Source organism: Cuculus canorus, chromosome 2 (assembly GCF_017976375.1).
Source record: "Cuculus canorus isolate bCucCan1 chromosome 2, bCucCan1.pri, whole genome shotgun sequence".
Taxonomy (NCBI): domain Eukaryota; kingdom Metazoa; phylum Chordata; class Aves; order Cuculiformes; family Cuculidae; genus Cuculus; species Cuculus canorus.
In genome coordinates, this window is record NC_071402.1 from 120,506,496 (window position 1) to 120,532,332 (window position 25,837).

The 25,837-nt window shown below is 41.4% G+C and overlaps 1 protein-coding gene across 11 annotated transcripts in view; it reads left to right on the forward strand.

Moving 5' to 3' along the window:
• Positions 1–5,701, forward strand: part of THRB (thyroid hormone receptor beta) — a 176,182-nt gene extending 170,481 nt beyond the window's left edge. For 9 of the 11 annotated variants that reach the window (XM_054058196.1, XM_054058193.1, XM_054058198.1 and 6 more), the window contains one exon: positions 121–5,698. In XM_054058196.1, the coding sequence (XP_053914171.1) occupies positions 121–362 (242 nt within the window). In that variant the 3' untranslated portion in view covers positions 363–5,698. Of the gene's footprint in view, positions 1–120 lie in introns of all 11 variants that reach the window. The other 2 variants (XM_054058191.1, XM_009570324.2) reach the window with 2 other exon arrangements.
• Positions 5,702–25,837: the final 20,136 nt, after the last annotated feature.

Below are 25,837 nucleotides of genomic sequence, written 5' to 3' on the forward strand. Positions count from 1 at the left end.
TGATCACCATCCTTTCTTTTCTAACAATGGAATTGTCCTATTTCTCTTGTTTTATGATCAGTGATTCGTTAAATTAAGTAAGTAAGTAATAACAATAATTCTGCTTGTTTGCATCCACAGATCGCCCAGGCCTTGTTTGCATTGAGAGGATAGAAAAGTGTCAAGAGGGTTTCCTCCTGGCATTCGAACACTACATTAATTACAGAAAGCACCATGTTGCACACTTTTGGCCAAAACTGCTGATGAAAGTGACAGACCTGCGAATGATCGGAGCCTGCCATGCCAGCCGCTTCCTGCACATGAAGGTGGAGTGCCCCACAGAACTCTTCCCTCCGTTGTTCCTGGAAGTGTTTGAAGATTAGAGGGGCTGGAGTGGTTCTCCGCAGCCCTTCTCCTGTCGCACTACTGGCTGTCACTTCATCTGTTGCCCGGCTCTTCTCACCCCTGTTTTATCTCCTTCTTCTTTGATTCTCTTCTGTTTCTTGAGATGGGGTTGGGCTTTTGTTTAAGTTTTTGTTTGGGGTTGCTGGGGGCAGTTGTATACACATGGATGAAAACATCCCTTTAATGCGAGTACTTGTGACTATTGCAATTTGTTCTTCAGTCCTTTGATGTGAATGCTTTGACAGCTTAACAGTGAAAATACAAACAGACCAATTTCATTCACCAGCACTTGTGTGGTCACCAGCTCACACACATCATTGCTTGGAAAATATGGGAGAAATTGAACTGGCAGAAAATAAATTGGCCTCGAAGTTAGAAGAGATTTTGTTAATTTGACCCTAGCAATTTTGTCTAGTATTACTTCATTTTGCAAGGCTAAGTAACTGTTTCATGAGATGAAATTTCTGGTCTTCATGGTTGTTTCTATTGTAAAAATATCACCATTATGATCTAGGATCTGAATCATCATTGTGATCTCATAATTATCTGAGGATTGTTCCAGCAGATAGTTTAACTGCACCCCATAAATGAAGTACTTAAAATAATGCAGAGTGTTAGAAGGGACTGACTCATTTTTTTCCATGTGTATAAGTCAGATCTTTCACTGGAAGGTCTGTTGGAGCAGAGAGGGGAATTTCAACCTCTGAGGTGCTTTTCCTGAGAGTGGGGTGTCTGCTTATCCTAAGATGCCTGGAAAATTCAGCACTCTGAAGGAGAATTCTCTCTGTCAGAATAGCAGGCTTTCCTTGGAGTTATTCAGGGATATGAATGTTCACAGAATGAGGACAAGGAGAATGAAACATGTGAGGTGACCTTCAAATGGGACAGGAACCAACTGTGTTATTAGCGACACACAAGACTGTACAGCTTTATCCCAGTAATACAAATAGTGTTGCTTGGCAGTAATCTTTTGTTTTATATATATATATATAAAGTTTATATGCACGTATATATATAATTTTATATATATATAATTACAAATCTTCAGCAGATGTCTTAAACATATTTCCATACTTTTTTTCTTATCTCTCGTTTTCTCTTACCCTCTTCTGTGCGCGTGTGCGTTTATGTGTGTTGATCAGCTAGGTTCTCCCTCCTTGGTGTCTGTATGTGTTTTGTTTGACTAGATTCTCTCTTGATTCCTTTAATTTATTTCCACTAACTGCACTAGCAGGGACCAAACTGAGCAATGACAGGATGTCCTGCTGCCGAAATCTGCAAGCCAGTACTCACAATCCTGGAATGTTTGGAGGCCGGTGATGAGGGCATTGTAGGTAGAGGTTCCTCTCTGTCACTGATCTCCACTCAGGGGTGTTGTCCCTGGGTTTTACAAACTTGATGTTCAACTATGTTCTGAATCTGTATGATACATCAAAAGCATTCTTCTGTTCTTCCCGAGAACCAGAGACTTATTAGTTCACGCATTTCACACTTCCTCATACCCCACGTTCTTTTGTGTTGTGCATCCATTTGTACCAGTTTCTTGCTCTGCTATTTATTGATATATTTGCCTGCCAAGTCAGTGGGCGTTGTTAGGGTGGATGCATTGACTTTCAAAGCTCATGGCCCATATCTAAACCTGTATGTTACATGTTTTCCCCTCATGATAACATGATACTCAGGAAAACTTACCTTATAGGTGGAAGACAGTATGTATGTGTCAGGAGTTAAATTCTTTTCACCCCTTTCTCCCTATATCATTGGTAAATCATTTAGAGTGATATTGGCTATGTTTTCATGGGTATGGAATCTTGCTCTCCCTGTTCTTTGATATCATATGAGTTTTGAGCACTGATGTTATCACTTGGGGTTTGTGTCTGTAATTCTGTGAGAATATAAACCACAATGGGGTGGTTGGGATTTTTTTTTTTTTTTTTGGAGGTAGCAAGGAAGACAAACCTTTGGAAATTTGTTCTTTAATGTTTGCTGAAGCTGAAGAACCTCTGTTGTGGGATGCATTTGCGCCATCTCGAAGCATATGTGTTAACAACATCAGTCTCCTTCCAAATTCTTTGTAGAGCACTGTCTTGGGGACAAGGGGTTGGAAACTTTCTGGCTTTTTGGAACAAGAGGCCAATGTGATGAACTTGCACATATTTGTGTAAAATCTCAGATGAGCAGCATCTATAGTCAGTAAAGAATGCCAGGTATCTGAGTTGGCGGTGGCTTAATAGGGAACTGATATCATCTGATATTATATAGGGAAAGCAAAAACAGAGTTGTTCCATTACTTGCATCTATACCCACTGTGGCTTGCAAAGAGAAGAGAAATGTGCATGGCTGTTTGGAGTTCTGCCACTGATTTGTGAATGGAGTTCCTCCTCAAGGCAGTTCAAGTATCTCACCTGGTTGCTAAATGTGAGATTGAGTTAGCGTACAAGCTTTCAGCTGTGCTGCAGATGAGACCCAGGAAAAAGCAAAACGTTTCTCATGGTAGTATTCACAAGTGGTCTCACTACAAGGTCCATGATGCTCCATTTTTCAGAGCTTCAGTTCCTGGAATTGTGCTGCTTTTTGAGAGGTTCAGTCTGTCATTAAGGTCAACAATTCTTATCCTTTGGGCTATAAGGAAAATCAGTAGCCTAAATGTTAATTGTTTAGGTGGGCAGTCACTACCCGACAGTGGCTTAGCTCATAACTACTGAGGCCCTGAAAACTGGCGCTTGAACACTTGGGATTCTCAGAACTGCATTAATCAAAAAATAAATATAGATCAGAGGTTAGAAAAAACTGTGAGTGCTATTGGATTGGCTTGGAGAAGCAGCAAGAGATGAAAGAACTTGAAATGCCCTGGAGAGAAATGCAGTCTGAGACAGTGCTGAGAATTAACACTTTGCACACTGGCTGCTGTAAAAATCATTGCACATTCAGGAACTTGTACCCCAGGATCTATCATGGCAAGTTAAAAAGTTTGAAAGTGGCCTCGGTAAATGGATGCCTGAAATCAGGCACGTAAGCTGCATTTAGGCACCCAAGCTAATGGCCTGACATCCCAAGATGCTGATGCAGTTTGGAGTTGTGCTTAATCAGGGTTCAGAAAATCAAGCCTCCTTCCTTAGGTGATTGCAGATGAACTGAAGTGCCTAAAATCAGGCAACCGACTTAGACAGGTTCGGCAGTGCTCTAAGCAGAAAGGACATATGTCAATGTACTTTTAGCTTTTTTGATTAAGCTGGAGTCTGGCACTGATTAACAGAGGGGGATTAGTAGTATTCCTCAATTGAAAATTAAGACCAAGCTCTTAGTTTGACAGATTTGATGTACTGACATCTAATGGCCTCCGATCTCTTACCAGTCTTACTTCGTGTGACTTCGTTGTCTCCCTCAGTACGACTCCTGATATATATGATCATGACATCAAAACTAGATCACATTAGGATGCTCTTGCAGACTCTTACCGGTGGATACTGACCTTAGTCCTGCAAAGACCCACTTGTTTTTTAAACGTCAGTGGTCTCAAGCCATTGTAGGACTGAGCCACTGGATTGACCAGCTGAGTGGCAGACATCAGTCCTGCAGTCAGCACCCTTTGTAGTAACTAGCCTTTTGAGTGAAATAACAGACGTGCACTTCTCAGTGCAGTCCAAAGTCTCGCTCCTGATGGTGCCACGTAACTCTCATATTTGTTTTGTGGTCTATGTGTGGGTCTTACATAGAAGATTCTTCCTGTCACATGGTTTTGCCCTGAGTAATGTGTATTTAGATATTCATTTCATGTGTAATCTCAGTTAAGCTATGATATTTATAATTACATATATAGTGTGTGATAATGATTTTTGTTTACATTCTGCCAAAATGTAGACGTTAGAGTTAGACCTCCAAGGTCCAAATTCATCCTTGAGCAGACTGCTTGCTTTTTCAGAGGCAGGCATCAGAAAGAGGAAAAAGCTGTCCAGAGAGACCATTTATATCAGAAATCTGCCAAGACATGGCTGTTGATCACAAGCGGAGCATGTCATTGCTAGTGATGTATTTTTATGCTATGGAACTCTAACCTGTATGTGTCATATTGACTTCTTGCTGCATGAATCATGAATTATAAAAATCAGTCCTACGGTTTTGAGATGTAGCCAGCATTCCTAAGGCTAAACCTTTTTCATTGACAGAATCAAAATACACACAACCAAGGAACGTATTCCTCTCACTGTGAGAGCAGTTGAAAGTGTTCAACGTTTACCTTTTCTCAAAGGAAAAGGCAACAGGACCTCTTAGCGTGTCTTGTTATTGTGATCATCTGGAAATGATTGCCAGACGTTTCCTTTTGATATAGAGATGAAGTGATCCGTATTTAAATTTTATAGAGAGAATTTTATTCTAGTGTGATAGAGATTTATTTTCCACTTAAAGACTCAGAATGGTGTGAGCACATTTTTTTACTATGGTATATTTTTGCTTTAAAATTAAAAACAAACAAAAAAAAGGTTTGGCCTTATCACAAAGTTTTAGTGTGTCGTATAGATGTTAGCAAATGCAAAGGGTATGCATTATTTGTGTGTATCCACGTTGACTGATGTCGCCTTCAAAAAACAATATTGTGCAGGTAATAAGTTGTTTGTGACTGTCCATGGCACAGTTTACCTTCTTTAAAAGCTAACCTTGTTCATGCACAAGACAATCAAATGTAAATCTACATCAGCACCCGGGTGTAGATTAAATTCATGTAAATTACTGAGCACAATGTAAAAACATTAAAAGACACTTTATTTAATTACACATTTAATGTTGGTAAAGATAGTATCAGGGCATGAACTAGCTGACATACTGTAATTTCTTTTTCTCTTTTCCTACTTCCCTAGCACTCTTCAGTTTTAGTTTGCTCATAAATACATCAAATTAGTTATTCATCATTTTTTTGAAGAGAAGGGTGGCTTGGGTTGTTTATTTGTTTTTATGAAGTTGGTTGGGAGGAATTCTTACTGTGTCTGTGAGGTTTGTGGGTTTTGCTTGTTTGGTTTATTTTTCTATATCAGTTTCGTGCCCTGAGGGTAAGGCAAACATTACACTGTACGGTAAAAAACAGAGAACCTTGGATGATGTATTTTTTTGCAAACAGTGTTAAGAGTGATGCTAGATTGGTAATATTTTTTCAGCCTAAAATATATTAAAAAAAATCTGTGATCACAAATGTTTTAAACTATCTAAAGAAAAAATTTGTATATTTCGGGGAAGAAAATAATTTTTACATAGCTTTTGTATGCAGATATTAAAATGTAATTATGAATATAGTGGGCATAGATAACTGTGTAAGCTTGAATTCTAAAAAAGAAAAAGCTTATAACTGAAAAGTGGTCTTGGTGTCTCCATCTCTTTGTTGCAGGCTGTTTCGTCAGATCTGTCACATACTTCTAAAGCCACTGGAATGGGAAAAGTAGGACCCAGAGCACAACATTGTATCAGCTCTGACCTGTTCATGTATCTGTCCTTCTGCATCCCTTTCATCACCTACCTTATATCTTATCTCCTCTTCTCCCTTCCCTTGGCCACCCAGCCAAAGGTTTTCATTTCCACACTGTTCACATCAGCCAAACTTAATTCACTCCAGTGATCTGACTCCTGGATGTCTCACTCAACTACAGTTTTTAAGTGAATGCCCTTTCTTTCCTTCTCTCAGTATAGACAGGGATGCTGTGGCAGGAGCAATAGGCTTCCCATCTCTTCACGCTTCCCATACCTCAGTCTCCTTCCTGTTTGAGAACATCCTCTCATTCAGATATACTCTGTGTTCACGTATTCCTTTACAGTTTTAATTTCTCCTCCGTCCTTTCATTCCTCTCAGGAAGAAAAGCAAGACCTAGAGACGGGATCCAAAATTGTTTCTTGGCCTGCTCCACAGAGGAAACCTATTTAAGGCTGTTGCTTCATGGTGATTTCCATAGGCATTTACTGGCTGGCTGACAGCTCCTCTTCCCGGTCCCCTTCCACAGGAGGCACTGGGAGCCTCCAGGTGGATGCTGAACCCCCCCGACCTCCCTCTGTCTCGTGTTGGTGAGAGTGCCATCCCCACACCGGGCCTGGTGTCCCTGGAGAGTGCTGTGCCGGCACCTCCGGGGTTTGTTCCCGCTGTTGCCCATGAGAACAGAATGTGCCTTCAAAGGCAGAAGCTGCAGCTGCAGACCTCAAGGGAAAGCTTGAAATCTATGCTTGCCTTTAAATTAAATCCTTTCAAGCACTTCAGTTCAGGCACCTGAGTTGAGAAAATCTTACCAAAGCCCCTGGTGAATTAGCAGTGATGTGGGCTGCTCAGCTCCTCCAGGACCAGCTCTGGAGTGAGGAATTGATTTGCTGTGAAACAACTTGTTTACTCGATATGAAGCAATATGTCTGTTCCCACAGAGCCTGGCACATGGGCTGTGATGGTTTGGGGCTTTGTTTGTAGTGGTGAAGTCTTATGTTTTTCAAAATGTACCCTGAGATCTGTGGAGAGGAGCAGTATTCCAACAGCCACATGTATTTGCTTCAGTGAATGTTTATCGTTGCAGAGAAAGACATAAAAGATGGCCCCGAGCACTGGCAGAGGCAGCACAGTGTGCTCTTGGGCTGTTGCGAGCTGCCTCATGTATCCTGTGCCTGTTGTCAAACACCCCACTGCAGGTTGTCCTTCCTCTTCAAGACAGTAGATGAAGGTTTTCTCCCCTTGAAAACCAAGCTACATCGGAAAGATTTTTCGGTATGAACCTAGAAGTCTAACATTGAACAACTATGTGTCTTATGGCCACGTGTGCTACACAGTATTCCAAATAGCATCAATGGTTTCAAACTGAAGCGTGTTTATATTGAACGGCTGCAGACACACCACCTTTCAACTATCTAAAGGATAAGTACAAAAGTCTCTCCTCTCTGTTTATCATATTGCACCACTCCTTTACAGTTTACCAGGTAAAGACTCCTTTCCAGACTGGATCACAGAGCACCTCTCTCATGCCTATGTCTGAGAAGAACAGTGACTCTGCAGTACTGACTGATTCAAGCTGCCGTGGTAGACACAAAGACGGACGTGCCAGAAGACCCTTTTGCCAGGATCAAGGAACAGATTTCAAGAATTAAAAAAATGAGGAAGCCCCTTTGAATCATTTATGAGAGCCTTGATGTTTGTGAGGTCAAGGAATACCAAAAGACTTGTGGGATCCTTGACTCAGGGGTCCTAAAGAGAGGAAGAAAGGGCTCTTGAACTTGCAGTGCCTTGGAAAATCACAAACTTGGAAAAATGGTACAAGTTCAGTACCCTACTATTCAGAACCAGGGTGGCCTTCTAAAGGGAAGACATGACAATCTGTAGTAGGTTGAGTTTGGAAAACATAGTTTTAAAAAGTAGAAAAATACATCAGAAAATCAAAAGCAAAACCACAAGCAAGTAATTTCCCAAATGCCATTGGAATTTGAATTTGCAAGAGGCTGTCTGAGTGTGTATGGGGGTAGCTTTAAGCAGTGTCTCTCTGAACAGTTATGTTCTAGTTGCAAGAATAAAAGCAGTTTTGCAAAATCCAAAGAATATCAGTATTTAAAGGGCAAAAAGTATGTCTTATGTAGCTGCAAGTTCTTTGATATCTCCCTGCTCAAAGGTAGAGAAAAAAAGGGAAGAAGTCATCTCAGCTGGAAGAACTACAGCAGCAGAAAGTTTCACTGCCTGATGTAATGTTTAAAATGGAAATGAAAGCTTTGTTATACCTGAATATGTAGATAAAATTGCAGTAGGAGTTGGCTAGGGCTGAAAACACATCCAAAGTGAAATCTCAAAAACTTATTCGCCACTCTAAGGAGTAGGACCCCAGCAAAACAAAAAGTTAAAAAGTCAAAGACCTGAAAAAAAAAACACAAATACAGCAATATCTGAGGATGAGGTGGTTCCTGGCAAGTAGATAAAGCACTAAAAAAATTGAGACTGATGTAAGAAAAAAAAAAGAAACAGCACTATTGGAACACATAGATCAGAACAAAACGTATGCCCAAGGGTGAGCAATTCAATACGCACAGGGACTTCACATGGTCCAGACAATCCTAGTTTTGTTTTCTCATGATGAAGGCATGCATGGTGGCTTTAGATTATTATTCTCTCTCTCCAGAACTAGCCTTCTTGGGAAAAGACAATATAAGCTAGCCTTGCACCTTTGATCAGTGGTTACTAAGGTGCAAGAGAGCAGCTGTGACAACTGCAGATAATAGGCTTTGTGGCTTTGTCAAAGAGCCTGGCTCTGGCCACATGTTGCACCAGGCAGTGCCCTCTGAGGACCAAGGATGTCAAAACTCTAAGGAGGATATGGAGAGAGGCTGAAGGCCCAGATATCATCTCCTTCTCTCACACTGCTGACGCACTTCAAGCTGGGATCCTTTCTTGATGAAGAGAGAAATATGTTGAGTTCTCGTGTAGTGAATTTAAAAAACAAAGCTGAAAGGAATTAATGGGTCTGAGAGGCCAAATCTTGTGTCCCCTGAAGTCAGAGCTATAGATATTGGCAAAAGGTGAGAGGCAGTCTGTGGTCTTGGTGAAGTTGTTCCTTGCTCCAGTGAGGTACAGAAGACATCACAGGTACTGTCAGTTTCTTTCACCAAAGGTACAAGAATGCATTTGGCCATGATGACACAAAATCATAATCCATGACTGGAAAACAACATCTTGGTGAAGCTGGTCAGAATCAGAGGACCTGAGCAGCATAGAGCCTGCAAGATGCAAAACCATGAACATCACAGAGGGCTGGGTCAGAGCAGGGTTAGAAATGTCTGTCTTGATAGGCTTGTGTTGCCAAAAGTTCCTTTAATTCTTCTGGGCAGAAATAACTGTCCTCTTCAAAGACTCAGAGGATCTGACAGGCATCAGCTGCCAGCATATGTCTATTCCTCCTTTGCCCTCTGCCAGCACCAGGTAAAGGTTTTGCCTTGGAGCTCCTCTCCTGCATCCCCTGGGTTGAGCACACGCTTGCCACCTCTACTCAGCTCTCAGCAGAGATCTCCTGTGCTCAGACAATTAGTGTCTGCAGACCAGAAGCCACAACCTTCGGAGCAGGGGGTTGATGGTCTTTCCCATTACTCCAAAGAGTTCAGCAGAGTTGCTCTTACCCTGTTCATGTGTCTGAGCAGGAGGAACCTACTGTCCGCTTTCTGGCAAGGCTTGTGCCTCTGTGCTGCCTTGGCAGCATTCCTCCATCTCACGCACCAGAAGAAACAGGGCAGCCCAAACTAAATCTCTTCTGCAGATCCACCCGTGTCAGAAGCAGTCCTTGAGCCAGCTGGTAAATTCCTGTGGGCTGTAGGGAGACAAAGTGTGCTGCTGGAAGGAGCAATAGGCCTCCACAACCTCTGTTTGGGTTGTGCATATCAGATTTGAAAGTCTGAGTTAAACAGTTCTGTCCTAGCCCTGACTCTGCTGACCATGAGGGCAAAAGCTGCTCTGGCTAAGCTACAGGAGCCTGGTTTCAGACAGAACAGCAGTGGGTGGTTCTGGAGTCTTGTGCTATGCCTGTCAAGTGTCATTCTCTTGTCATGCCCAGTTTTTCTTTCAAACGTAGAAGTTGGTGCTGGAAAGGCAAGTAGTCATTCTGCGGTGGCACTTCAGGCAAACGAGAAGTGACCTGTTCTCCCCAGCCTCCAGGTGTTTTGTGGACCATCTTCCCATGGTCAGATGCAGAGTCATAGGGGCTGATGCTGTCACTTCAGTCGAAGGGTAAAGTCTTTCACCACACTTCGCAGGACTCCGCTGGTCCCAGATGAAGCCTGACTGGGGGAAGGGTTTTCTGTAAGTTTTTCTGTAAATTTTTCATCCTGTGACCCGAGTCCTCCTCATCAAACACCCTTTGACCACGATGCTGTGCAGAGCAAAGGCATTGCCAAGCTCCCCCAGGCACCAAATATACCTTTGCTTTTTCGGTCTTGCCCAAGCAGATGTAGCCTGAGGTACTCCAGTGAGATCCCAGAGAGCAGGACACGACCTGCACTTGTGTGTGCTGTGCCAATGGTGAGAATTGGGCCATTTTCTCTGCATGTGCCTTAAGGAGATGGATATTTGGGGCATGTAATAGATGGCGAACCTCTCTGAGAAGTATACCACCTTACCCAGAAGCTTTAACCATTTTCTGGCAGATTCAGAGTTGCTATGGACTAATGCAGCTTGGGCCTTGACAGCGTAGTGCTGATTCATTCTAACCAAGGCCCTGGCTCTGTTGCAGGTCCAAAGAAACCAGCCAGGCATGCCTGTGAGAAGGAAATGCCAACCTCAAGCTCCTTGACCAAACAGAGAGCAGAGGGACACAGTGGGCAGCTAATGACTGTTGTGCTGCACCTTGCCAAGTAGCTGTGCCCATTGATGGTTTGGCTCGTGGCAGCTGGCAGAGACCAGCTGACTTATTCCCAGCCAGGCATGAAGGCTGAGATCCCGAACAGCTGCAGGAGGGCTGAACAGGAGTGTCCAAGCTGCTGTTGCAAGAGGAGAAGGAAGAGGGAATGGCTTACCAGCTCCTAGAAGGGGTCCAAGGATGACAAAATTTATAGATACCTTCTCACTGGATAACTGAGGCAGAGAACGAGACAATGCCCCAAATGTTCCAGAAGAGACTGAGCACAAGGAGATGAACAATCGGCTTTGCCAGGGTGCTAAGATCTGTGGCTCGTGGTAAAGTACTTTAGCCTGTCCTCAGGGAGTCTGACTTAGGTCTTAGTACAGGAAAAAAGTTGTGGGGCAAGGAGGATAGCTTGGTCTCCTGAGTCTGAGAGCACACACATTAAAGCTGCTGACCTCTACTTCTTCCCAAAGTGAGCTCTGTGCCCTCTGTGTCCGCACTCCTGGGTCTACTCCTGAGGATTCTGCATGGGGTAGAGCAGCTTAGCGTGCTCTACTCTGGCACAGACAGGTTCCTCAGAGGGGAAGTCCATCTTTGTGGCTACCTGGACAGCTTTTCCGTTCAGTTAGCAGCTGCTTTATCTGTTGTATGAAAATCATCTTGATCCTAAAGGCTGTTCTCTTCCAGAGTTAATCATGTCAGGAGGGGAGGGTTTTTCTGCCACTGCCAGGTCACTATTTGTCTTGCAGCATGGTGAGAGAGCGTCTGACAAGAGGCACCCAGAGACCCTACCAGGTAGTTCTGGAGAGCCCACCAAGCTGGTGAGTGGCAGTGCCAGGCTGCATCTGATGCTTTGCAGATGGCACAGCAGCCTGCAGTTCTCAAAGGGAATGCTTTTCTCTGTCCAGTACATCCTGCTCCTTTCCTGCGCCCTGGCCTTTGCAGTATGAGAGGACAAACAAAACAGCCTCTCTGCTTCCATAAATGAATGCCCTGTGAAGGTAGGTCCTGGAAGCAGTCATCCATTTCAATACAGCATGCGTGCAAAAGAAATGCACCCCAGAAGCCTTCCCTGGAATTCCTGCTGGCACCAGAGATGGGCTGATGAGTACCAGAAAAGGCTTGTACTCACCAGGCCAAGAACTATGGAGCTGGAGAAATAGTCACAGAGCTCTGCCTGGAGGAAATGGGTGGTGACAGCAGGGATAGATCCGCTGCCTCTGAAGCCTGTGTGCAAAACTCAGGAGAAAAGCATTCTTCATCAGGAATCTCTAGTATCCAAATGGGCATCTGGTTGTTATAGACACCTGGCATTCACTGGTCTGTTCTCCTCAGAATTCTCTCATCACTTGGAGTTTTCAAGTTGTGAATAGTGTTGCCAAGACCCAAAGGAGAAGTAAGAGTCTGTGGGAGAAACTGTTCTGGACAGAAAGAAGGGGGTTTGAGCTCCCTGCAGACTGTGTGTTTGCATAAACTTTGCCTTCAGCACAGGGCTTAAAAAACCAAACTGGGCTGATATATTTCCAGTCTACACCCCCAAAACCGTACACTGAAAAGTAGGTGCTCATTGCCCTTTGAATCAAAGCTCTTCTGGGACTGACTTTTCATTTTGGGAGCCAAGGACAACTTCAAGTTCTGGACTGCCCTGCACTGAGGGCAAGAGAGCACATCAGGCTGGGAATACACATGGTGAAAACCCCGTGTGCCTTGAGCAGCCCATGGAAGCACAGCCTGGTGAGCCTGGAGCCATTGGAGGTGCGCTCCACCCCTGGCACGAGAGCTTCACTGTCTGAACTCAGGGTGGAAGGGACACACAGACACCACTCAGGATATGAGGTGTGGTATTCTTCTTAATTTAATTTTTATTTAAACTTCTGATTTAAAAAATCAATGGTGGAATTAATCATTCAATGTTAATTTTATCTTGTCACATTTCAAGCAGTCTGATCTGATCTGATCTGATCTGACTTGCTATAGCCTTGGCTTCAGACAGATGAATGCACCTACACAGTCTTTTTTCCCCACATGTGTTTTCCTGAACTGGGGATGATGACAGTGTTTCAACTTCAAAACAGAGCTCACAATCTCAGTTTCTTTTTTATGGTGGAAAAGAAGGTGGTAATAAAGATTTTAACCACGAAATGTCAAGACAAGATAGGTATCTAGGATAAGACACGAGGCTGGGCTAATAAGCCAGGTTTTAAAATCACTTTCATGAGCTGAGATACTGCACTTTTATCTCTCCGCAGCTGCAGGAGGCTGACCCTGACAATATTTTCATTTTCATCAAGGAAGTAAATACAATTTTTTCTTCTTTCTGAGCTTCAGAAGAAACTTCGAAGATGTGAAGATATTTGACTTCTGCAAAGTCAAGTGAGCCGCTCTCAGCTGTTTAAGTTTTCTGTCTGATGTAGATGAAATTCTCCTCTTGCTTGATGTATATATTAAGCAGAGAAGATGATCAATTATGACAAATACTGACTATTTGGCCTTCACTCCTCCATGTCACACATATGCACACATTGACTCTTGGGCACTTTCTTTTTCAGCACATAGTAGTAGCTCTTGCCCTTGGACCATAGGTCAGGTTCCAAGGTCTTTTAAGAAGGAGGGATATTCTGGGTGGATGCCAGTGCTCTCCACAGAAATGGGCACTGCTATCACTCTAAAAGTACTGCAAAAACCTATATCTTTTGTGAGAGGTGGCAGATTTTTCCTGTTGCACGAGTTACCATTGATCAGTTATGAAAACATCACTTTTCTTTTCTGTTGCAAGCTGTGGGATAGCTCAGGACTGCGTTATTCTTGGACCAAATTTAAAGTAGTCTAGCACTAAACATGGAAGCATATTCTGAGCTTTAATTTGCTTGGCCCTTATTTTAGAAGTTGATCTAATATTATTGTATTAAGAAATCTGCCTGTTGCCTTCCCTCTTGAGCTTTCTTTAAGTCCCTGAAATGAGTACTGAGTGGTCTGTGCTGAATTTTCCTTTTTCCTCTGCCACTTCAGGCCCACTGAACATAGGGTGCCAGGAATAATTTTGTATAATGTAGAGTAACTAGTGATTAATAATAAAATCCAAGACTTGAAACTATTTTCATAATTCCCCTTCTTGAAAGGAGAAGTTAAAAATATTTTCTCCATTTCCCTCTTCTGCATATATATGTGCATAAAATGCTTTATCTAGTATAGAAACATATCCTACTTCTGCATTGGAGTATCACTATTCTAATGATTTTTAAGTGCAGATATGGTAAATAACAGATTAAAACTACAGCCTGCAACAACAGAGATAAGAGATAACTTAAGGTTTGTTTAGTTTAAAGAGCTGACCTAACTGCTGATGATGGGGTTGGGTTCAGGCTAAAAGCTGTTCAGAAATCAGATGGCTGATGTCTGGCTTGCATATGAGTCAGCCATCTCCATGATTTATTTCACTGGAGCTCTTTCTGCATGAAACATTTATATTTTTCTTAAAGTGGGCAAAATAGCAGTGAGAAGTCATATGTTTGTGTAACATCAATGAGAGAACTTTGGCCTTTTTCACCAGTTTTACAAAGTATAGTAAATACAGGGAAAGGTTTAAAGGCTCAGTCTTGCTAAAACTTTACACCTGGAGCTGGGCTTACCCATGACAGTAAGAACTTGTCTTTGGCAAAGCTGAGCCAGTTGGATTTTGTGTATGGGTTTCATTGAACGGGCACAAAAACCTGTGTGGAGTTTCAGCCTGTAGTTCAAGCCTATGAACAAGGCACAAGTTTAAGTGACATTAAACCAAGACCATTTCTTTTCCCAGGTCAGCTCTGCTTGACAGTGCTGACTGAACAAAACCAGTAAAAGATGAAGAATGAGACACATCTCAGCCTGGTTGAGTTGGTTATTTGGACCCACAACAGGAGTTTCTAAAGTGGTAGCAGGGAAGAACTCTGACATTGACATCATTCACCCCAAAACATATGAAACTATAAAGCTCTGTGGACTGGGCCAATGGTTGTATCAAGCTTTGGGGAACAAGTGATGCCTTTATGCTTATGCAAGGACGGTGGGTACAGCCCATAGGGGTACTTATGTTGCCCCTCACTCCATGGCTCCGGTCTCTGTGCCCATCATCCTTGCCTACAAAGAGAATCTCATTGCTGTCAGTGTAGCCACTGAGGCAGTAAGACACTCACAGAGTGTGCGAGTTCATTACTCTGTCCCTACGGTGATATTTCAAAGACGATAATTCCCATGGACCAAAAAAAAAAAAAAAATTAAAAAAAAAAGCAATGAGAACATACACAGAGTTTTATATACAAAGATGCTCATTGAGCATGAAACGTCAAGCATATACAACAATTCTTTTTTTTCTAAAAAAAAGAGCTATTCTATAGCTGACAATGACCCCATCTGGAAAAACAAAGGAAACAGCAGCAACTGTGATCCCTGCTGGTGATTCATGATGGAAGAGTGTTTCCCTGCCACAACGTGTGCCTGAGCAGACACTACCACTGCTTTGAGTCACAGCACTCCACATCACCCGGTCCCTCTGCCCAGAGCCTGCATCAGGGCACAAAAACCTGAAGGAACTGGGGTTTATAAAACATCTCATCTGGTGGGAAAGCAAACTTTCTAGCTAACCCAGTTTGGAGCATCATGTTCCATGCAGCCCAATACACAGTCACAAATGAGGATCCAAAAGAAACAAAATAAAGAACAAAATAAAGTAGTTTTTTACAGAGCCCTGATTTTGTGACAGCAACCTATAAAGAATGTTTAGGATGTAGGTGCCTGGTCAGACCATGCTGACTGTAAAGCAGAGCAAGGTGTTTGCACCTCAGTTGTCTAAAATTCTGGGACTCTTCCCACTTGGAAAGGAGGGTGTATTATGCTGTGAATGTTGATTTTAGCACCTAAGCAGTTAAGTAGTAAGTCTTGTGACAGGGGCACCAATAAATAGGTGCAGGGAGCCACTTATCAACTGAAATTCATCTGCTGAGAAATACAACCTGGCCACGAGTCTTGATGCACCAGAATTACTGTCAGAAAGCCTGTAAGGGCCAGGGGGGCTTTACTCTGATTCTGCTCAGCCTTTTTTAAACCACTTCATGGCTTTTGCAGCACAAAGCTAGTGTGGCCATGGGTAAGGGAAGCAGGAATTTTTGCTGCCTGCAGATCATATATTCACAATACAAATGTCAGTTACACACTTTGTAACTGGGCGTGTAGACAGGCTGAGCTTGTCCCTTTGAGGAGTCTAGGCAGAGAAATGCACTGAGAAGCTCAGGTACTTATTTCCTTTGGATCTTCATTTGCAACTGCTCATAGGGCTGATTGGAAGATTACATTTCAAACTGGGTTAGAGAGAAAGCTGATTTTCTAACCAAATTAGGTGTTCTGTAAAAATATTCTTCTTTCCATCAACTTTCTTGATTCTGCAACTCAGGCATTCTTCAGATATAATATTGCAGTTTAAACTGGGACTGTAGCACAAGCATGGAAACCAACACCTTCAGCTGGAACACAGAAAAACTGGTTTTGGAAATACAACCATAAGATTTTATGAAGCTTGTTGATAATTCGCTCCCTAGCTGGACTGCCTCTCTCATTCTTTATCATCCATCCTCTTTGGACAATGCCAGAAAATGTCAAAAGAGCTCCAAGCTCCAATGACAGCAACCTGTGCAGCAGAATGGAGACACACAGCACTCGCACCATGTGCTGCTAGAATGCATCTCTGACATTCCTGATAAAACAGCGGTAGGAGAGAGCAATTGAAAGCTTGTCTTCCAGTTACTTTCCTTCCCAAAATACTTTGCCTAAACAGCAAAAGTCACAGAAAGAAGAAAAATCCAGTTAATCTGGACTAGAGCAAAGCCCAGAACAAGGAGCTTGCCAGACTATAAGGTGAACAGGGTTTAGAAATTACCTACTCAGATTTACCCTTCTTCCTCCTCTCTGCAGTCGTTTGATTTCACAAGTTTATATTGTAATTTAAATAGAGGACCTTTGCCTAAATCAGTAGCAAAAAGTACTAAAAGCTCTGGAGAGCTTGAAATGAAAAACAGGAAACTTCTACACCACAGGAATCCTGAATGTTCTGTTTAAAGAGGAGTCACTGATTGGAAAATACTAAATATTGACTTGAGGGCAATAAAAATGATAAATGTTCAGAAAAGAGAGCATGAGATAAATTAAAAAAAAAAAAATATATATATATATATGAGGAGAGGCTGTCCAGCTAAAAAATATGCTTTGCTCTGCAGGAAGGGACCTGAACAGGCTGGATCACTGGGCTGAGACTAATGGCATGAGGTTTAACAAGGCCAAATGCCCGGTCCTGCACTCGGGGCAAAACCACCCTATGCAGTGCTACAGACTGGGGGAAGTCTGGCTAGAAAGCTGCCTGGAGGAGAAGAACCTGAGGGTGTTGGTTGACAGCCAACTGAACATGAGCCAGCAGTGTGCCCAGGTGGCCAAGAGGGCCAATGGCATCTTGGCTTGTATCAGAAACGGTGTGACCAGCAGGACCAGGGAGGTTATTCTCCCTCTGTACTCAGCACTGGTGAGACCGCACCTTGAGTACTGTGTTCAGTTCTGGGCCCCTCACCACAAGAAGGATGTTGAGGCTCTGGAGTGTGTCCAGAGAAGAGCAACAAAGCTGGTGAGGGGGCTGGAGAACAAGTCTTATATGGAACGGCTGAGAGAGCTGGGGTTGTTTAGCCTGGAGAAGAGGAAGCTGAGGGGAGACCTTATTGCTCTCTACAACTACCTGAAAGGAGGTTGTGGAGAGGAGGGTCATGGCAAGGGCTCTAGTTTCCAGGAGCAGAGGCTTCGGCTCAGTTCTTGCACAGCCTGCAGGGAAGGATCTGTCATTGTGTTGACTGGAAGGAACACCCTGATCCTTTTCTTGGGGCCAACAAGGTTTGCACTTGGCCCAAAGCCAAGGGTTAGAATGACTAGTATAGGCAGGAGTAGCAGGAGGGTTAGGAAAAAGAGTGGCTGCCAACCTTCATTCCTTTCTGAATTTTAGAATACTTCCAAAATTGTGTTGAAGACTGGGGCACACAACCATTTCTGAGCTATCCTGCACTTTGATGAGCCTACCTGAACCCCAAGCTCAATAGTCTGCCTGGCATAACATCACTGACCCCATCTCATCAGTGCACCCAAGAGAGACAGAGACAATCTGCTGTTCCTGCACCACATCTTGGTGTGTTTGGCTTTGTGGGACCACACAGAAACATAGTTAACCAACTCCTTCTTTAACAAATTTAAATCTGAAATTAGCGCCAAGACAAACACCTTCCCCAAAAATGTGGAGGAACCCAAACTGGTCTAGGAGAAACAGGAGACCTCTCGAGCCTGAACTACCATTCCACAAGCCTCCCTGGACCCCACGGCCTATTGCAGGGCTGTTCCTTCTGTCCTGGGCAGAACCCAACCCTGTCTTCCGCTCCAACCACACATGACGGGGAGCAAAACTACCAACTTGCTAGTTGAAAATGCTCATTCCCACCTGGCCTGTACTATCACAGAACCTCTTTCTCCAGAACCTCATACTCCAGGTATGCAGAACAAATGCTCTATTTTCATCCTACCCCTACTCCATCTTCTAGCATTAAGAGAGACAATGCCATCCTTCTGTACAAGTCACCTCTTCATTTCACGTAGTTTTACTTATTCTGTTTGAACTTTGTTGATTTTTATCACTATCTTCATTCTGCTTTTCTGTAAAATATAGGTATAACTTTCTTCTATTTGCCTTCCTCAACAGGGATAATACTGTAGTTTTTAATTCTTCATAAAAGTCTTGCTGCTGCCGATGGTACTAAGTTAAATTGTTCATCACGTATGGTTTGCTTTTACAATCATGTGTTCATCCACCTTGAAAGAGTGGGATTTATGCAGAAATAACTGAGTAAACGAACTATATACAAGTCTTAGGTAGAATTCAATAATGTCCTTAATATGCTTCTGTAGTTAAACTTTAGATCTTCAAAGCTGTAACACAAGCAATTCCTGTTCTTTCTCACATTTTTGTTTGATAGGATAACACTTGTTACAGTCAGTCTGTGCCAGGCTTGCCAGCGTCTCAAAAACATGAAAATCACAACCATCGTGTGATCTGCTGTGACATGGAAGGACATGCCCTTCCAGGTAGGCACTGGCACTAAGCCGCAGACACCCAGAGCTCTGGCTTCTCTCCTATTCTCTGTCTCACTTATAAGATATACCCATCCACAGATTGCAGACTAAGCCAAGCAGCCTTTTCTGGCAATGTGAGGTCACTGACCAAAAAAGAACTCTCTTCTTCTTTTGAATACATTTTGAAGAAACATAGTAGGCAGGAGCTAATCCATTGTCTGTTCCCACTGGGTGAGATCTGACAGATGTAAAACATAAAAGGGAAGAACTAGTACGGCTTTGTTATATGACAGTTTGGATATGTCCTCAAAAGTAGACCTGTGATCTAACCTCATCTCGGTGGTTTGGAGAAATTCAATACAAGGAAAAATCACGTAAGGAGAAGATACAAAAATGCCAGAGAGCACATATACTTTCAATAACTCCTTATCATTGAAGATCAAGGTGGTGGAGAGTGATGCAAATTTCCTGAGCTCTATTACAGCAGTTGCTATAAATATAACAGAATCAGAAGCCAGAAGAGCTCTTACTTTAGTTAAAATGACCCATGCACAGGGACAGGAAAAGAAAGAAACACATGTGGGGCAAGAGTTGCTAATCTCAGCATAGTATAAAGAAGCTGTTTATAGTTTGACACCTTCTCATTTTTTCCTCTTAGAATGTTCTGCATTTTACATTGCAAATGCATAAGGTCATTTCTCACTTGCATTAAGATGATTTAAGAAAGAGATGCCAAAAATGGTAGATATTTATAGAGAACACGTCAATATTTATAGAGAACACGTCATCAGTCGAAAGATTGCACAGTTTAGCACCAATGATCCGAACTTCTTTAAACTGCGCAATACTCAAAAGTACAGCTTTTGGTCCCATCTTACACATTTGCACATAAATTACCAAATGCTATCTTAGTCCAACAAAAGGTAATAACTCTTCCCTCAGCTGGCAAGACTTTTACTTCTCCTATGCTAGAGTAACTAAAAGCAAAACTGTAAAAATTCTGATTTCTCAAAAGATTTAAATCCCCTGATTCCTGACTTTCTTTCTCCAATGTGTTATTTAAAAATCCTGGCTTTGAGACTTTTTTCATAAGCCACTCCATTTGCAGAGTAATCTGGCTCCACCAAGTGACAGTTTGCTGTGATTGCCTGTCTACACCTGCAGCCAAGATACAAATCTGGCACTAGGTACTGCCACAAGCCAGCAACACCAGAATTTCACTGGAGAGATTTCAACTTCAGTAATCCATGCCCCTTAGATTATTTCACAAATCACAGAAGGGTAGAAGCGTTGCAGAAAAGCAAACTGTTTCCCACAGACAAATGTCACAGCCTTCCAGATGCTCGACTATACACAGACCTCTACAAAAGTAATGGGAAGAAGAGGAGAGTGTAGAAATAACCATACTATGTGGGCTTTTTAATACAAAAGTCTGAAAGAACGTGTATTGGAAGGTACAAACAAAGCTGAGAAGCTCGCTGACATGCAGCCATGAGGCAGGATGTTCTAATAGCTATTTTGCATAAACATTTTTTAAATAAATGCAGTGAAGATGCTGAAGGCCACGGACAAATCGCGCCTAGGACAGTGAAAAATATTGCTGTAGAAGCCATGTTGATGAAACCACTCAGAGACTCTACACATAAGCTTTTACAGGTATAGAAGTGTGGAGAAAAAGTAGATGTGCTCAGAGCTGAAACTGTTATGATCAGATGTTGTTATCTGATGCTTTTTCAACATCACTTGCTTCCTAGTTGGCTGTAAATTTTACCATAGGTGGCAGGATTTCTTTTATCATCATTTTATTTGCATTATTATCATTTGGAGTGAGGGATGCTATGGAAGAGTTGAAGCAAGTTGCATTTCCTTAGTCCAGACTTCTCCTTCCATGAATATTAGAAACTGATAAGCAGCATTGACCAAACACATGCAGACTAGCTATAAATTTAACGATTGCACACCCATGCATACAGATCTAGATGGGTGCACAGAGGAATACGCATTTTACGCTCTCAAAAGACGTATATTTTATTACTTATAGATTTAATATGTTGCGTATTATAGTTCTCTCTGTCACGCTCTGAGAACATATGCACAGTAACAGTAGTATTAATTCCTGTGTTCTCAGCCACACTTACCTTTGCAAAGACTGCGTGAGGTGAAAGAGAAGGAGAGATTACTCAGCATGCTCAAGGGGGACAAAAGTCAGAGAAACCATAAGAAAGGACAGATCTCTGGCTCCAGAAAAGATGGAAAGAACTTCCTGAGTGAGACTGAAATTGTTGCTGCTCAGAAAGTCGCTGAGTTGGCTGGAGCCAAGGATCCAGCTGCATGGTAATCAGGCATGGTAATCAGGACAGGAACTGTGAGGCTGTTCTTGTTTCCTTGAATTTTGTCCCTCTGTAGACTCAGAACAAATTTTTCCTGTTTCTTTCCCAGACATTGTCCAGAATTTCATCCTTGACTCACTCGGGTATTACTTGGATTGGGTTACAGACTGGTAGAGTGCTGGTCACTGGGGAAGGCAATCCTTGGGATTTTAGGCAGTACATTAAGAATAACAGCATCACATTCTCCTCAACAATCAAGACAACAGACCTAGGGATAAAAAGTTTAATTATACCAAACTAAAAACTGAGTCCTGAAGAACTAGCATCCAATATTCCGATCTAGAAGCAGAGCTTTTTTCTCACGTGATGCCAGCGTGCCAGCAGAGCACTGTTACTATTGTTCCTGTCCTTCAGTGCATTAGACTCTGCTGCACCAGCATTCAGGTTCCAGCACGCGTTCATTATATGGTTAATAGTCAGCTCTCACATTGTGATAGGTATCACAACAACAGCTTTACACCTGGATACTCTATTTCACCTACATATGAGCTGTTTTCTGTCATGTCAGCTATCAGTATCATCAAGATCCACTGTACAGATCAGAGATATTTTTGTCTCATTATGCCACTCTCCTACTTTAAGTTACTTAATTAAAAGGAAAAAAAAATGGGGAATAATTAGTGGAAAGCAACAAATTCTTAAGAACACTATAAATATTAAAATTTTTATAGTGAATATACTTTTCAACGGTTATTGGTGAAGAGGGGAAAGAAACAATCCAAGACTTTTGGTTATTTGCTCCCTCAGGTTTTGCTTCACTCATGCTGGGTAGTATATGTGTGTGTGTGTACCTTTATGTGTTTAAGTGTTGGGGTCGAAGTGGTGCTTGTGGCATGTTTTGAGTTGAAGTTTCTGGCAGTTTTGTGTTTGCTTGATTCTGACTGCATGTTTAATTACTCCTGTGTAACGGAGAAAATGAGGGAACTAGTGAACTCATGGGTGATTTAAAGATATACACTCAGTGGAGGGATTAAAAAAATGAAGTGGTGATATATATTTTATTAACTACTGTTTTCCTCTTTGGTAATTATGTACACTAGCATTATAAAAGTTACTAGTATGTTACTTACAGTATCCATGTTATTATGGTACCTGTATTTTTCTGTATTTTTTTCGTGAGATTACGATATCCCTTTTGGCTTTCTAGATTGTATCTGAACTCAGACCAGTAGTCTTAAAGTTTTAATAGTAAACTATGTCTATAATAGAAGGTAGAACTGTATCCGATCTATATAATAACCTCTGTGTATATTTTCTGCTTTGGAATTCTCCCATAAATAGATAAAATATTATTCATCTTTTACTTACTTATTCATGCTGAACTGGTGAATAACTGAAAACATTTTGGAATAAATCTGTACATCAAGAAGACAGTGATACAATTAATGCAGATATGATGATTTAGAGCATATGCATTTTACATTAGAGGTATTTGTTGTTTCATAGTAAATTAGCTCATGCTTGTTTGTTTTTATTGTGTATGTACTGTTTCAGTTGCAAATATGCTGAGGTATATTATTCAAAGAAAAACACAGAAATTGAAAAAATTATCCAGAAAAAGATCAACCATAGGAACTACAATGATATTTTGTAGTTCCACAGCTACTTGACAGATCACAGTCCTGCTTGCCATTCACTAACAAGTCTCTCCTTCCACCCAGAGGTGGGAAATATGTCAGTGCCCTTACAACTAAGGAAAGGAACACAGAGAATAAATATATAATTACATTTTATAATGCAGGTAACATTGTCCTATGTTTACTTTTCTCTCCATGCTTACAGTTTTCACCTTCTTGCACCCATCAGTTTTTGCCTTACCTTTGCTTTGATGACAGTGATGACATACGGATCATATTTACAATCCTGTCCAAGCTGAGCCACGCTGATAGTTTTACACTGTTGCCTGACACGAAGCATGAGGCAGCTAAGTCATGGTTGGGGTATCCTATCTGAGTTTCTGGAGGATATTCAGCTGCATGCTTCTATAACAGCTTGTTGTGAGTCACCCACGTATGGCAGTCCTTCTGCACTGCTCATTCCCTACATGATCAATGGACATCACCAATAGGAGTTGATAAAACCAAATAATTTGACCTGAAAAAGCCATTGAAATTGCTTCTGTTATTGAAATAAGTAGAAATCTTTAAATCATTTTCACCAAGGACTGTATTACCAATTTCTCTTACAAACATCCAATAGAAATGGTGTTTCAAATTCCATCTATTTGAACACTTTGCAACCAAAAAACCTTCTTGCTTAGATGTAGAAAGCAACTTTCTGACTTGGAAGCACTTTACTTAGACCTCTAGCAGCACGTATTGGATTACAGCAGGTAGCATCAGATTTGAATTCTGATGACAAGTGTCTGGAATGCTCCCAGAATCACAGTTCCAATTCCATTGATTTAACATAACTATATGATGTAACTCTATGACCATGATTTATTAAAGTGGGATGAAACCCGAGTAGAGGTTATACCTTTTAATCCTCCACCAACTCCAGCCACTGCATCAACACTTTTGGATATGAATACACTTACCTGAAAAAAAAAAAAACACAATCAAGACAAAACATAGCACCATTTTCATAGAGAAAAACATTCACCTCTTTATAGTAGTCACTTGCTACAGCTATTGACTACTTTGGAAGATTCATTGTAGAAGTACCAAATAATACAGACAAGGTAGCTTGGAGATTAGCTAATTGAGTAACAAAGAAATACAAGTGGTTTAAGATATGAGTAATCTAGAAAGGAGTACAATTTGGTTACAGTTTGTCAGTGCCACTAACACCGGAGTAAGAAAAAAACAATGAGAAATTATTTTTTCTTGACAAGTATACTTTGGAGAAAAAAAAGGAACAAGTAACTAGGACTGCCATTGGATAGCCAAGAGGAAAGCAATCGCATACAGTTCATTTAATCCTACTCAGTGTATTTGTGTCAAGCAAGTGGATGACTAATGGCAAATAGACCTTATCAGCATTGCTAGAAGCCACTAATTGCTAGTTGGCAAAATGCGTTAGCTATCAGTGAGGCAAAGTTTATAGGAAAAAGTATTATTTTGGTTAGACCAGCTGCTGTTTGGCTGGAAAAACTAGAAAGCTTGACCTGACTGAATTATTAATCAGCTAGATAATTTTAGAGACTGTTGTTTGTAAGGAGAAACAACGATTTTCATGCACATTGTACAGATATGGGATATGCCTAACTGTTGGGGTAGAAAGGAGTGGAAGGTTTGTGGGGTGTTAGGATGAAGGCAACTGTACAATAATAAAACATTGTGTTGAGCACTTGTTCCTTAATATGTAGTAAAGTCCTTTTCCCCCTACAGCTTGGGGGCTTTTTGAGCTTTGTCTGGAAGGTTGGTAGATATTTGTAGGAACTAGGAAGAATGAGTAAGGAGGCAGAAAGAAGCAGGGGGGAGAAGCAGGGAGTGAAGAGAAACTAAAATTCTGATTTGACTTTCTGTGACTTTATGAACCAAAACAGAGGTTCTAATTATCTAATTTGGTCGTAATTTTTCATCTTGAAGCCTGAGACATCATGATTATGTGGCTTTATGGTATCATATCTCAAAAAGAGATCTTTACACTGGATAATGAAACATGTTCCCATAGCAATTTTTTTGATAGAAGGAAAGACAATCACAGCTTTTTCAGTGCAAATCAAGACTGGCACTGAAATAAATAAAATCAAATAAATAAATAAATAAACATATTTACACCACTGTAAAAACTATGCAGACAAAGCCAGCAATTTTGAGCTGAAGAAATAAAAAATACAGAATCTTCCAAGGAGTGGGAATGCATAAATTGATACATAGTGTGACTGCAGTTTCCATTGTCAATCCATAAAAGGCTTTTCCAGTTTGAAAGATATCCTTGCCCATGGCAGGGGGTTGAAGTAGGTGATTGGCCCCTTCCAAACTAAGCCATTCTACCATTCTATGATCTTATGTTCCAGGTAAGTACCTTTTATTAACCTGTATTTACTTTTGAAAATTCTATACAATACACTTATTTTTCTCATTTGAAAAGAGAAGGAACCTAATGCAGTAGAAATTGTTATTCATTAAATCATTATTAATTAACTTCTACCTTTTTTGCCTTGAAGTACTTCCACAATGTGCTACTGGAGAAGAGAATTGGAGGTCCATAGTAACAGAAAGAAGCTTTTTCATTTTATTTCAGATGTCTGCCAGTAGTTCTGCATTTCCTTAATGAAATGGCTCTAGACAAAGGTAAACAAATCTAAGCAGAAATCAGGCATTGCTTCTAAAACATAATTACTGCTTTTGAAGTAATTTTCACTTATTATGATAAAAAGAGTACATTAATGTCAGTAAAGGATAAACCTTTTGAATGGAGATGTCTAGCAGAACAGAAGAACTTGAAGATGTGCCTACTTATATCCACAGTCTATTTTCATTATCCATCAAACAGTTCAATAGAGACAACTATTGTTCAGTGGTGCAATTGGTATTTACATAATCAACAGCTGGTACAAAGTAAAAGATTTAGGAAACCTATTTAGGAAAACAGAAATGGCCTGAAGCTTAAAATTCCTAGACTGTAGCAGTTTAGATGAATTTTCAGTTAGTAGTTCAT